General features: G+C 38.1%; 1 protein-coding gene across 1 annotated transcript in view; it reads right to left on the reverse strand.

Moving 5' to 3' along the window:
- tead1b (TEA domain family member 1b) overlaps positions 1–9264 on the reverse strand; it is a 29512-nt gene extending 20248 nt beyond the window's left edge. Inside the window, exons 1-3 of the mRNA XM_055154750.1 lie at positions 9123–9264; positions 8621–8750; positions 33–285 (exon numbers count right to left, since the gene is read on the reverse strand). Of these exons, the coding sequence (XP_055010725.1) occupies positions 33–180 (148 nt within the window). The 5' untranslated portion in view covers positions 181–285; positions 8621–8750; positions 9123–9264. The remainder of the gene's footprint in view (positions 1–32; positions 286–8620; positions 8751–9122) is intronic.
- Positions 9265–13967: the final 4703 nt, after the last annotated feature.

Here is a 13967-nt window from a genome sequence, read left to right on the forward strand (position 1 = left end):
TGAGTTACATTGTTGATAACAGCAGTACTCACCATACATCTTGCCCTCATCTGACAGTATGATCTTCCTGCGCCCACAGGGGGGGTAAATGGCCAGCGCCTCCTGGAAGCTCTGCTCGATGTCCGGGCTCCACACTCCCTCCGCATCATTGTCCGCTGGCTTGTCAGTTGAGTCGCTCATCCTCTCCAGGTCTTCGGCAGGACTCTCGCTGCCGCTCCAACTGCTCGGGTCAATGGTGGCGGTGAGGCTCTCCAAGCTGAAGCCTGGAGCAAACTAGGGGGAGACCTGGAAAACACACACACAAAAAAAGGACAAATCTCAGGCAACAGTTACAAAAATGGATAGTGTACAGTATCAAAAAACTAAAGCTGCACAATATGAGAGAAACAAATGTGCTGTATAAAATATTTACAATATTCTTTTTTGACACTGCTGAATTAAAAGAAAAATGTAAAGTTCTGAATTTATCACATAAGTTTGTCAAAAATGAAGACAGATCTAGGACCAACACTAGGCTAAATAAAGAAAATCCTGACATGCAGTCACTCTGGCTAAAACCTTACCAAGGATGCACAATGAGTCTTGCTGTAACAAATGAACATGACTTGTCCTTGTAGTGTATAGTGCATAAAAGAATTTGAGGCATTCTGAAAGACATCTCTGAACTATGGAGACACAACGGGTGACATTTTTTACAGTATCTCAAATAGCTGTTATTGTCAATAAACCAAAGTCAGCCTATATAACAAAATCACTAAAGAGGCCATATTGTGTAAAATAAGCTTAACCATGTTCTAACTCCCTTGTCTCTAAATCCCCTTGTCATTTGCTTACTATACCAAGTAATACCACTATTAATTTGTTTAGTATTAAAATGCATTGAAATTTGTAACAATTAAATATGCATTCCAATAAACTACAATACAAACAATGTACCACAAAAATGTATTAGAATTCAATTAAAAAGCATCCATCTTTGAGAAAAAAAAACAACATTTCAACCATAAAAACACATAAATGATAATCCACTAGTTGTTACGTATGAATACCATTATGAAAAGGCAGAGCATATCAACTCTGAGGTTTTGAACATGAAACATGAAAGCAATGGACCTCTTTCTAGTATTTTAGATCGCTATTGTGGCTAACCATTAATGAAATCAAAATCAAAATCTATGTCTGGTTTCCTACTAAATACCCAAAGTACAGTATCATGTCTTCTTTATTAACTAATTTGGTTAGAAAAAATCCAGTTTACATTTACATGGTACATTTAGAGCAAGGGTTCCTAACCTTTTTGAATTTGGGGCACAACTTTTTCAATACAAAGTAACCTGGGTCCCATTTGCATATGAAATATTATAGTGTACCACAGGATGGTGCTCATGGCCCACAATTATTAAAATAAACTTTTTGACTTTTTTTTTTTTTTTCAAAATTTTTTCCCTCATGATCATTCATAATCTTCTTCAGCTTCCTTTCATATTACAATTTACTGTACAGAAACGCCACTGAGTAGTGTGTGAGGTTCCTGTCTTTTCTCAATCTCTCCTCTTACTCCAGACAACTGCTTCCTCTCGGTGCACAATCCCATTCAAGTTGCACAAGCTGTCAGGAAGTGGGAATACTAGCATATGTTTCTTCCAGCAGGCTGGACCGTGAGGAAAAAGGGGGGAGGGGAGCAAGCTGTTGGGGAAAAACCTCCCAGAGCAGAGAGCAGAGCTTTTACTGAATCTGTGTTTTGTGAGGCAACTGCTGACGCTGCAGAATGGATTCACAAACCAATCAGGGAGGGGGAAAATACCACTAAACATGTGCCTCTCATACAAACGAATAAAGATGAATTATTATGGTAATAACTTACAAACAGTCCAGCAATAGTTTACAAAATGAGTGTAATAGCGGATGTTAAGTAAAAAGTAGGTTATAGAATTATAGAACAAATATATAGAACAAATTTAACTCTTTTTGTAGCAAAGTAACTGCTCTTGAAATTCTGCGCCTGGAATGCACAGAAACTTCTCTTATGTGATGATTATGATATGATATGATTTTTAAGCTCATGCAGTGAAATGCATATTTTTTAAACCTCAGTCTAATATAGTGCTTTTATAGCCACTGAAAATAGCCAAACTCTTTGGTAAATTATTGATACTCCTCCTGACACATTCTGCGGTGGTATAATTATTCTGTAGCCACAGCAGCCCAGAGGCAGAATGACAGAAGTGTGGCAGCTCAACTGATCACAAGAAAGACTCAAACCAGCAACTTTTAGATTAGTGTATGAACTCCAACTTTATTTGGTTTAAACTTTGTATATACTTTGTAAATATAAAGAAAATACTACAATTTCAGTATTTAGAATGTGTAACAATTGGTTATGTCCTTCATGCTCTTTTACGGTAGTGCTGCAATTACCAAGGATGTACCCTGACTCATCACCAAAGCAGCCCAGGAGAGGTCCCCTATGAGAAGACAGATGACGAACATAATATAACCATAATGAGGTATGTTTTTCTGTGATTGTGTGTTATTGCTTTGCTATTATTGAGATAACAAAGGCCAGTGGATTTGAATATAATGTGCGGATGTGAGGATTACCAGACATTGCACAAGAGTGCACCACTACAATATAACACATTAAATTACATAAGCCTTTGTTACCCAATGTGTATTATGTTTTGGGGTTAAACACTGCACACTTACAGGATGAGTCACCCTCAAGTGTTATGCTGCTAGAACAGGTTTTCTGTAAGATGTGCATAAATTATGAGGAAAATCAGTAACTGTTTAGAAGAAAGTATTCATGAAGGACAATCACGTTCCATTATGGGCATGTACCAGATTTTTTTTCCCATATATTTGAGCCTAATTTGTCTTGCCCCAGTACAGATATGAGCAGCTCTTATAGTAAAAATAAGTCAACTTTGTGCTCTATGAATCTAATAAGAGATCATTTTATTGTCCAATAATGAGCTCGTACATTGTTGGTATGGTAATGGTTGTTAGCTTTTCTGTCATGGCAAAATGTAGCACTGTCTCTGACAGAATAATCGTGAAGAATAAGGTAAGTGAGGAATGACTTTGGACCACAAATCATTTAAAATGAACTAGTTCAGTATTTCACATTTTTTAGATAGGTACAGCACCTCAAAGTGTAAAAAAGAAATCATGATTAAACCTTGCTTCATCTTCTGTATGTTTAGATTGCATTCTTTACTAATGATGTGCTTTTTGTGATAAATGCTATCTGCGGCTTATTTTGTTCAATGCCATCAAAACAAATTCTTCAGCATAGAGATCCCAGCCAAAATGCGAATAATCAGGAGTTGCCAAAGTAGCCAGTAACTTAGAGCTTCAGAATCTAAACCAATTAAGTCTATGAGAGGACGATATGAATGACAGCCCTAGAGACACTAGTGGCACACGGTAATTGCATACTTCTGTCTTTACTGACTCTGCACCATAGAAATGGCCTTATTTGTGAAATGCAAGGTGAAGATGGCCCGAGGTGGAATAAGTGAGGGACGGTAGCTAAGCAGAGTAGTAGCTGTGACACGGCATTATGGGAAATTACACTTACCGTGAGATTACATAAACCACTCACCAAGCAGGAATCCAGCTTCTTAAATTAAGAGAACCCATTTCAACCATCAGACAGAGCAAGGTAATGAAATAGCAGATGAGAGGTCTCAAATGCAATTTTCCATGTGGGGTTCTTTTGTGCCGCTATCTCAGAGGGTGCAATAATGATTCTGTGAATGACTTTTGTGCTCCCTATAATGGCCCACTGTAGTTAAGGCCACACTGTGTAAAATCATAATTACAATGTGATTTCAGAAAACTCAACATTTTCAGCATCTTACAAATAAATATACTCACTTTTGCATAATTACAACCGCAATGTCATTTGAGCAGGGCATATCAGACCAGGGAGGCACACAAAACCTCTGATAGTAACACAAAATCCATTTAGTTTCTGTCAATAAAACAAATTTGTCAAGTGTTTGCAAAGCTTGTTTACAGAAGAGATCGCTGCTTTTATTTAACAGGTTAAAGACCTTTATGTATTGGAAAAATTCTAATTACCAAATATCTTGAATTGAATATATTTACGCAGCTTTCCCAGTCAAGGTAAGGCTAAGGCACGCAGTAAATAAAATCAAATAGGCAAAAATTAAGGTGAAAAGGCGCTCTTTAGAGAGAAGCACACTTCATTGACTGGTTTAATTAAAGACAAGCATTTGATTTGGCAAGTTACATTTGAAGCTATAAAGACAGAATCCCATTCATCTTACTGGATAGAATTTCACTGCTATTGATTCTGTATAGCACCATTATTTTGTTTTAGGTGGGTAGAAGTCTGAATAAAAAAGCTTTTCAATAGTAATTTTAAAAGGTCTGTGGAAGTGCTATACTGTTTCTGTTATTGGCAATGATGCAGTGTTTATTTCATGCCTCTTTGAATCAGACAGGCTTATGGACACTGTCTCAAATCGCCAGCCCTGGATCGCAGGAGCGCCCAGCAACCATTGGGCCACTTCAGGATCAATCTTTGTTTGTAGCGGAGAATGGGATTGATTTGTGGGTTGTGTCAAAGCAGCTTTCTCTACCTGCAGCAGACACAAACAGGTAGCAACAGCATGACCCGGGCAGCTTCAGATGTGGCACTCCAGGACAAACCAGCTAAAGATTTTGCTTAAGGGTTCCTTCATGATTCTCACACAGGACATTGCTAATATGGCTTTGTTTCACATTTACTGAGTAGTACAGAAGTGTAAAATCTAACAATTTCCCATTGAAAAAAGCACACAAGCTAGGGAGATATTTGCAGTCCAAACTGTGGCGTGCATTCCTCACAGTGTGTCAAGGCGGTGTGTGGCACAGGCAAAGTGCATAAAGCTCAGGAAATTAAAGCTGTAAAGAAAGGTTGGTCAGATAGTGGATCTCCTGACAGTTATGAGAGCCACGCGAGGCCGAGGCACAGGCTGGACGCGTGCGGAGGGGCATGAAAAAACAAATCACGCTGATGAGCTCCTCTCCTCGTTTATCTTCTTGTTCACTTCTCCTCGCCTGCTCTTCCCCTTGTTTGCTTTTGGCAGATGCATTACAACCTCCTCTCCATTGGTGTCCTAGTAGACATAGCTCAAATGATGATGTTCTATTAGTATCATTGCATTGCACTATTGTATGTAAATATGAACTAGCAGTTACTTTTCATAACCTGGACAGTTTTTGCCAATGAAAACAACCCATTTTAGGTTTGAATAATTGTAAAACATTTCATTTAATGTCATCTTCTGAAAGCTGTGTTTACAATTTGATATATTTTTTCATCATCTATCTATTACATTCATTCATTTAAATTCAATAAAATTACATTTTCGATAAATATTGGAACAGCACAATATAAAAAATGCATGTAAAACTATGTGTATCGATGTGGATGACACCTGAACTAAACTGACTTAAATCCTATTTTAATTTAAGGACACACATTTGTAAAACTCAGATTGCATAAATTCATCAATTATCAATTATTATTTGTCTATTATTTATCAAGTCTAAGACTCCAGGTCTAAGATTTTATTATGATTTATTTATTTATTTATAAATTAATTGACTGATTTGAAGTACAGACTTTAGTATTTCTATTACCGGAACTACAAAGATGTTGTATAGATCATTTTGTCTATTACGGAAGTCATTTCCAGACTCCATACAATGCCAGTACCTTAGCCCTGAGTTGTTGTGTGCTTTGGCTGATTTTGGGTATCTTCAGGCAGATTTGTGCCAACCATGATAACAAAATCACACGCATTTATGAAAGCTCCTTTGGGAATTTATGACATTGACGGGACTGTACAGTGCCAACATGACTGAATAACCCACATTTGAATACAGGCCACAAATTATGCACCCGTTCAGTAAATGAACTGACTGTGGCTTTGTTCCCAAGTTCTGCAAGCTGGGACACAACTACTCGGATGCAGAAAGAGCAGAAGTACTATGCCAGATTACTTTTACTGTGGTTACAAACTTGTGTGGTTTGGTTATTTCAATATTCTGACTCATAATTCCTTCACTATAAATTATTTAGCAGCTTTGGCCTTTGGCCATAAACAAATGTTGGATTCCTTTTTTTGCAAATAAAGCTATATTGTATAGTATAAAATAAAGCCCTATTTCCTCTCATTTAAACTAATAACGTCAAAATCACATGGGTGGGGAGATTATGCTGGTTGATGCGCATTTTCCATGTGGTAAAGAAGGCTGCAATAATAAAGTGGTTGGACTTCAAAAAGCTTAAGGAGTCTTTTTATGTGATGCTAAATGTAGAGCATTCTGTAACATCCACAACTAAAAAAATCAGTACATCAGTGATATATTTAATTCAAATAATGAAATCAGAATATAGTTTTGGCAATAGCATGATAAACACATTTCTTAAGAATACAATATCCCTAAACCTAAGTTGTCTTTCACCAAGAGCTATAAATGCAAGTAGACAAAGCGGCACAGAGTTAAGGTGCGCAGCAGGGCCAAAGCGCATCCAGGATCTGGCCGTGGTTTTATTGCCACAGCTCTGGGGCAGATTTACGCAGGTGACGTCAGTGGCTATGTGCCAGAGTTTCCTTTTTGGTGGCACACTGGGCCGGCCTCAGCGGGCCCTGCTCGCACTGCTGCTGCAGAGGTGCTCACTCTAAAATTCCCTTTCAGCCTCCCAGGGTTTACCTCAGGGCACACAGCCTGCAGCCAGCACCACAGCCTTTTCTGAAGCAGCTAATGTTTAGTGACTCAAGCCCAATGCAGATTTCATTTAATTACAACATTAATGACACTAATTTAATTACTGCTCACAGATATTTGCCCACATGAATTTTATAAACAGTGAAACGGCATATTAGTGTTTCAATTAAAATATAAATGTGGGTTAAATTTTAAATTCATATCACAAATTCAGATTGTGTTGCCTAATTACTAAGCTATTAGAAGCTTCCAAAACAATATTTTTAATAGAGGACCTATAATATAATAATCTAACTAAAGCAATGAGCAACAGTGCCTCATAACACAGTGCACAACCTTGAACCTGTTGATATCATCCTCCCTGGAAACAACAACAAATGAAGTTGGCTATCTGCTCTGTGTATATGTCTAACAAATTATAGACAAAAACAAGATATTGTTCCACAACCCCTGAAACAAGTTCAGGAAGAAGGGAGGTCAACGTTTATGAGACAAAAACACTTATGTGCTTATGCTCACTCATCGCACAGTGGTCCTGCCCTCAAACCTCAACGTGACCAAACAGGATCTGCTATAACAATGCCCAGGTCTAACCACCACCATACAAGGATTAGGTAGTTTATTCAGACTAACACTGCAACACACTGCAATTGTCTAAACTTTATACAGATATTTCATTATAATATCAAGAAAATAATTGTGTTTCTGCTGACCTTTTGGAGTATACGTGAACTGAGCAAGATAAGGCAAGACATGTAGCACGGCATTGGTTAGGAACAGGTTTGAGCTGTATATGCTTTGGGCAAGTCTGTTCAGTCAAATAAAACTTTAACTGTTTCTGTGACGCAGTATTAACATAACTAAACAGCACTATTAAAAACTAAAGATTAACAGAAATATAACAGATTATCAGCAGGTATGTACGCAAACAAATTCAGAATAAACAAATTGTATCTTATATATTTCACCTGCCAACAGCAACGAATGGAATGTCATACTGTTCACAAGAAAAAAGGTACATCGAAAAAGATACATTTTTAAAAACTGCCAGCCAACACACGCAGATTTGTTGATTGTAACTATCATTTTATAGACACACAGCATCATCAAATTTACAGGACAATTAGCCTAGAGCCAAAAGTTAAGTTAAGATAAGACTTCACCTTGTTTGCAGAGCTAGGTACTGATGCCGATGGCTGATGAATTGCAATAAATGTACATTTAAAACTCATAACGCATTACTTGTTATCATATTTTTTACACTTGAGCCTCAGTGCCAATACTAAAGCAAGTGATTTATTTGTACAGCACTGTACAAGTGAAAACAATGGAGCCAGTTTAGCACAGAGGGGAGAACTTTTAGAGTGTGGTGTTACATACTTTACAACCACTTTTGGAGCTAATTGTATGTCAAATTAAAACTTTCGGTCTTATATATATTCTCATCTGCTGCACATTTCCAGGAGTTCTGGTCTTTAAATCACTGCAAGGAGTAAAAGTTGTGACACACTGGGATTGGCTCCAGGGCTGCTCTGTGATTATAGACTGGTGTTTTAGCTGAGCACGCACTTCCCAAACGCAAGGAAGGAAAAGAAAACAATGATGGAAACACTGCATCAAATCAAATCATGAAAAAGCACCAACCAGAACTATACCTAGTTAGCTAATATGTTGCATCAAGACAGAATTAATATTGTTATAACCTAGACTAGTACTGACTAAATACTCATACTTTTACTAGGTCCTATAGCCCGAACACATTTACAATATTTTGGACAAAGCGTTATTTTTGAGCACACATCCACTCCTACAGAGTTAGAGTCACAACATCAGGTGTCCACTGCCGCTATAACAAAGACATTGTACTTACACAAAACTTTGTGGAAAACGAAAGGGAGGAAAGTCGCCGAAGCAACAAGTCTGTTCTTTCCGCGGTGTTTTCAAGGTGGTGATCCGAAAATCCTCCGAGGAAATCCCGGACAACTCCAGGATGAGTCCAACTACGGAGAGCAAACACAGCAGCATTTTGAGGAGTCATCTTTTACAAAATGTTAACGCAGTTCTTAGTTTAAAGCGGTAAATGTTGTGGATGTCAAGCTTTAGGACTGAAAAACCGGCCCCGGGGCTTTTAGAGGCGATAATAGACAGACTTCCTTTTTTTAAAAAATGTCAAAAATGCCAAAGATTATCGCTATGTCAAAAGCAGGAGTGTTTCAACAGCGATCACAAATCGGCCATTTATCTCAGCGATGGACATTGGACACAGGCGTATAACCACTGTACTACGCCATGTGATAGTAGTAAGCGCACAATTGAACGAAAGCTTGTTTTATAGGACAACGCTACGAGTACAAGTCTGCAACTAAACTTACCTGGTCACTGATTTTTCTCATAAAATTGTCCCTTTTTTGGTGATGGGATTTTACAAAATATTTTTTATAAATTTAAGTTTTTCGGGAGTTTCTGGGCCAGCCAGGAAGGTGTAGGTGAATGGCTTCGCGCACTGTCAGAGATGCGAAGAATGCTCGGAATGAGAAGAGGAATGAAATGAACGCGAAGAGCGAGTTTGCGTCGGGGGCGGGGCCAGAGGTGGCGTCATCCCGAGCTCCGGAGCACAGGGTCCAACAGCGAGCCGAGAGCGGAGAGAGCCCGGGCAACAGCAACAGGGAGCGGGTAGGGACTGGGGCCGAGGTCGGGGCAAAAGCCAGAGGACTGTAGCCTTCATGGACACTGCGAAAATCTGACTTCTTCCAGTCGTTGTTCTTCTGGTCATTGTGGCACCTACACCTCAAGATAGTTTGTCTGCTAATTTGAAGCAGCACTGATATACATGCAATCGCATGATGCATGTAATTTAGGCTATATAATTGTTTCAGATAATGGTTTTAGCCTGGTTTAAATGCTTGTATTTGGAAGTAAGTTGTTAAAAGTTTGTGTGCAACAGGTGTTTATTGGATTTTATTACTTTTTTTTTTCTTTTTTTTTTCTGGACCAAAGGTTTTCTGGTCCTTACTGCCATGATCGTTTAAACTAACCAAACACTGGGTTCAGTTCAAGTGCACACTGGTCTGGCTGGTGCTTTTAGTCGTATGTATAAATGTACTTTTGATAAATGAAAGTGAGGAACATTTCCGTGTGCTGTAGACAGACACCAGGTGATGGACCTGTCTGAACAAGCCAGTCATTAGAGGCAGGGTGTTTTGACACTGTTCCTTCAGCAGAAACGATTTGTGACAGACCGAGCACATCCATCGACAGCACCACTAATGCTTGTCTGTGCATGTTTAACCCAGACATTAGATGTTGAATTTCAGACAAAATGTACAATAATAATGAAAATGGCCAGAAAGATAACTATAGGCCTAGTGTGATTAAAGAATTATTGATGATAAAGATGTTTAACCTTTGAGGCAAAAATAGGTTGCAGTAGCCCAATCAGTAGTCCTAACATTAAATAAAGTTATGTGGTGATTGCAATACATACAGGGAGGCTGACTAATAGCCGATATCTAGGCACTTCACCCACATTGCCTAGTGTGAAAGTGGTGTGTGACTGAGTGGGGCCGATGGCGCAGATTGGCAGCCTTGATTCTGTCAGTCTGCCCCAGGGCAGTTGTGGTTACTAAAGTGGCTTACCACCACTGAGTGTGGAGTGAATGAATAATGCTCTGTAAAGTGTCTTTGAGTGTCCAGAAAAGTTCTATATAAAAATTATGCATCATTATTATTATTATTCAAGTACAATTTTTATTGTGCATTTTAACTTGAGTCCTCAAGTAGCCTAATTTTATTTTGAAGTACAGTTATAACTTGATCTTTTTCCATACCTCAGTGAATGAGAGAATAAGTGGCACAGCACACGTCCTATTATGTAACGTAAGGTGTTGCCACAGTTGCAAATTCAGGACGTTGTCACTTTTAAAGGGCTTATGTCTACAGGGGCATTAATACAGTTTGACAGCAGTGTATTAAACACAGGTCCAAAGTAGAGCTTAATTTCTACAGGACAAATTTGTATCTGATAACATTTGTGCCACTGCCAACTGAGGCATACTGCCTGAAACATTACAGTTAGACCTGTATTGTGCATTCAGGTTCAGATCTACATGGCCTGAGTGGACTGGACTAAGTTTCTCTAATAAGACTGAGACATGTGCCAGATGTTCTGCTGCAGCTTTGAATGTTTAACCCGAAACAAACTGATACAGACACAGTAGTTGACTATTCCCACACTTATGGTCATAGTATTAGTTGTACATATTCCGAGGAAAACAAACAAATATTTCTGTACATTTCTTCTATACTCTTTGTGACATTAAGTGATCTTGCCAACCTGCAATAAAGGTGAAATATTTGTTTTTATTTAGTTAATATCATGGAATGACATTATATTAACAAAAACATTTTGTTTGTTTTGTTTTTAAGTATTCTATTGTACTGGACCCATTAAAATCATAAATAATTGCCTACTACCCAGCTAGCTCCAGAGCCATATTCTTGCAAGGTCTTGACATAGGGAGTATTCAAAGTGTAACAAGTGCATACCAGCACCTTGAAAAGCCATGCTCACATTCACTGGTGTATGAACAGTCCACTTTACCTATTCAAAGTATTCCATGTATTCAAAGTGAATGAAAACATATTTTAATTTAATTCAAGCTTAAACGTGATGAAAAGTGAAGGCCAGTTACTGCTTCTTTGGAGATAAGAAAAATCATATGATATTTATAAAACTAATGCAGTGAATGATGTATAGATATCATTGAGGCTTTGAAATCATTTGTAGGGTGCAAAGTATGTGCAAGTAGATTATATATTTATTTGGAAGGATTTGCTTATATAGCACTGCTACTGTTTTAGTACATGGCTTTGTTTGTGATTTTAGAACCGGGCTCCATTGCCTTTACAAGTCTGCCACAGTCAACCAGTCTTCACTTACTTATTTGTCTTTAGCCAGTGATATTAGGTGAAAGCATAGCTCCTTTGACTCTCCCAGTTGGGTTGAATTGTCCTGAGGGCTAGCTGACTGCATGCATCACAAAAAACATCAAACAACTGTGAAAATATGTTGTATATCATGCTCAAGGACACAGTGATATGAGTTCAATATAACTGTCCCCTATCACTTTTACATTTGTAATATTAGGCATTCTGCCTCGGATTTCCTTTACAGCATCTTAAAGTTGTTTGTCTGAACCCCTGTCAAGGCCAGTTGAGGCTTCTGGGAGAGCATGTGTGGACAGGCACATTTGATATGAATACAGCTGAATATAAAGAGTGTAATTTCACCTAATAGCTGGAAATGCTCCCGTTGAAGACACCTTGGTGTATGCTGAGTGATTATATGTGATCATTTCTGCTGTTTGGTGTATGGCCATGGTCCTGTGCTTTTACTGATGATAGTGGTCCAGAACAATGGCCTATTGAAATGCATTGTCACAGTCCAGGCTTCAAATGTCACAAGACAGTGATGCATGGAAGAAAAAATAAATAAAAAAATCAGGACCCAATGCTGTGGACAGGGCAAATCTGAAATGGATTCTCCATCAGACTTCATTTTGATTTTTTGCGTGATATTTTATCATTATCAGACGTACCACAGCACAGCTCACAGTCCTCCTGAAAAAGCCTATGGGTCCAAATTTATGACTCAGTCCAAATAAAAATCTGAAAGGAAATATGTTACTGACCTACCCACTACATGCAGTAGTTTAACACATTTGTTTTGGTCTGGAGCCTTGATAAATTGACAAAAACGTGTTAGAGAGGGCATCCGGTATAAGACCATTACCAAAGGATGGAATTATATAAAACAAATTGAATTTGTATGCATACTGTGTAATAAGTAATATTAATGAATACCATTATTATTAATAGTAATAGTAATAATAATTGTAATTAATAGTAATACATGTAACTGAATGAATGTGCATTCAGTTGTCCATTTGTGAATAAAAGAGTTGTATCAAAAGAAAAATCTATTGTTTATTCTGCTTATCTATGTCTTGTTTGTTTTTCAGTGTAGGACATTAAAATACTTCAGAAACAATGAGTGAGTGCTGTTTAGGTCATGCTCCTGGTCTGAACCTCCCTGTATTCTCCCTGAACTCTCTGCTTCTGTCGCTCTATTGTGGTTTGCCATTTCCAATATTATACATAACACACAGTATGCATTTGTCATTTCCCCTGGGCAAAATTGCTGGATCTCAATGTAATTTTGTTGTTTGAATCCAAGTTCATTTGGAAAAAAAGAAGGGATTGCAGGAAATTCAATTTGGACACAAATAAATGGATTAGAATAATAGACTTTGGCATTTAGATTCTGACAACAAAAAGAATTTAGATAGAAGCCAGAAGGTGCAGAGAAACACTGGCAGTGAAGACATAGTGGTCTGGACACTGATGCAGAGTTGAAGTGATGTGACGATGGAACAAAGGGCAACAGTGGCAGAGACTTTTTCCAAGTTTCAGTGATGGTCACTTATACAGTAGGCGCTGACTGTTGTTGGGTCGTCTTAAGACATCTCTTTTGCAGGTTATGAATGCAACAAACATTTGGGTGCTGTGCGGTGATGTGATATGCAAGACTGAGATGGCCGGACAACTCATCATCATCCTCATCATCATCCTCATCATCATCATCATACAGACTGTACTACATAGGAAGGAACTGAAATCCAACATTAGATTACAACACTGCATTTTTGCTCCTTTTTCTTCCTGGTGAATATCACAAAAAACATGGTTCTTGTTTGTCATGTTAAGCATTAAAATAACTAGAATAGGCTACGCCCCTCTAGCAATGTGTATGGAGAAAAAGGGCAAATCCTACATATAGGATATAGCCTACCTACAGACTACAGACATTCGTAGTAATTAAAACGTAAGTTATATGCTCAAAATTAACAAAATAATACGCCTACGAAAATACATTCCAATGCCAAAGTGAATTCATAGCAATGCAATTAGAAGCGGCATATTTAACATGGACAAGCAAAGACACGTGCTTGATGGAATTTTTGGGGAGAATTCGAATAAAAGGAAAAATGTGAAGGATGTTGGCTGTGCTGAAGGCTGCCTTGTTTGTTCCCCTGATTGACTTTTCCAAATGTAATTTCACATGTTTGTGTTAAAATACAGAGACACGCGCGCACCCGTCGACATATGATTTATTCAAGGTTCTTTGCGTTCTTTCATGCGTTTGGTTAATGAAACGC

The sequence above is a fragment of the Boleophthalmus pectinirostris genome, unplaced genomic scaffold (assembly GCF_026225935.1).
Source record: "Boleophthalmus pectinirostris isolate CB_2022bp ecotype Guang Dong unplaced genomic scaffold, ASM2622593v1 HiC_scaffold_19, whole genome shotgun sequence".
Taxonomy (NCBI): domain Eukaryota; kingdom Metazoa; phylum Chordata; class Actinopteri; order Gobiiformes; family Gobiidae; genus Boleophthalmus; species Boleophthalmus pectinirostris.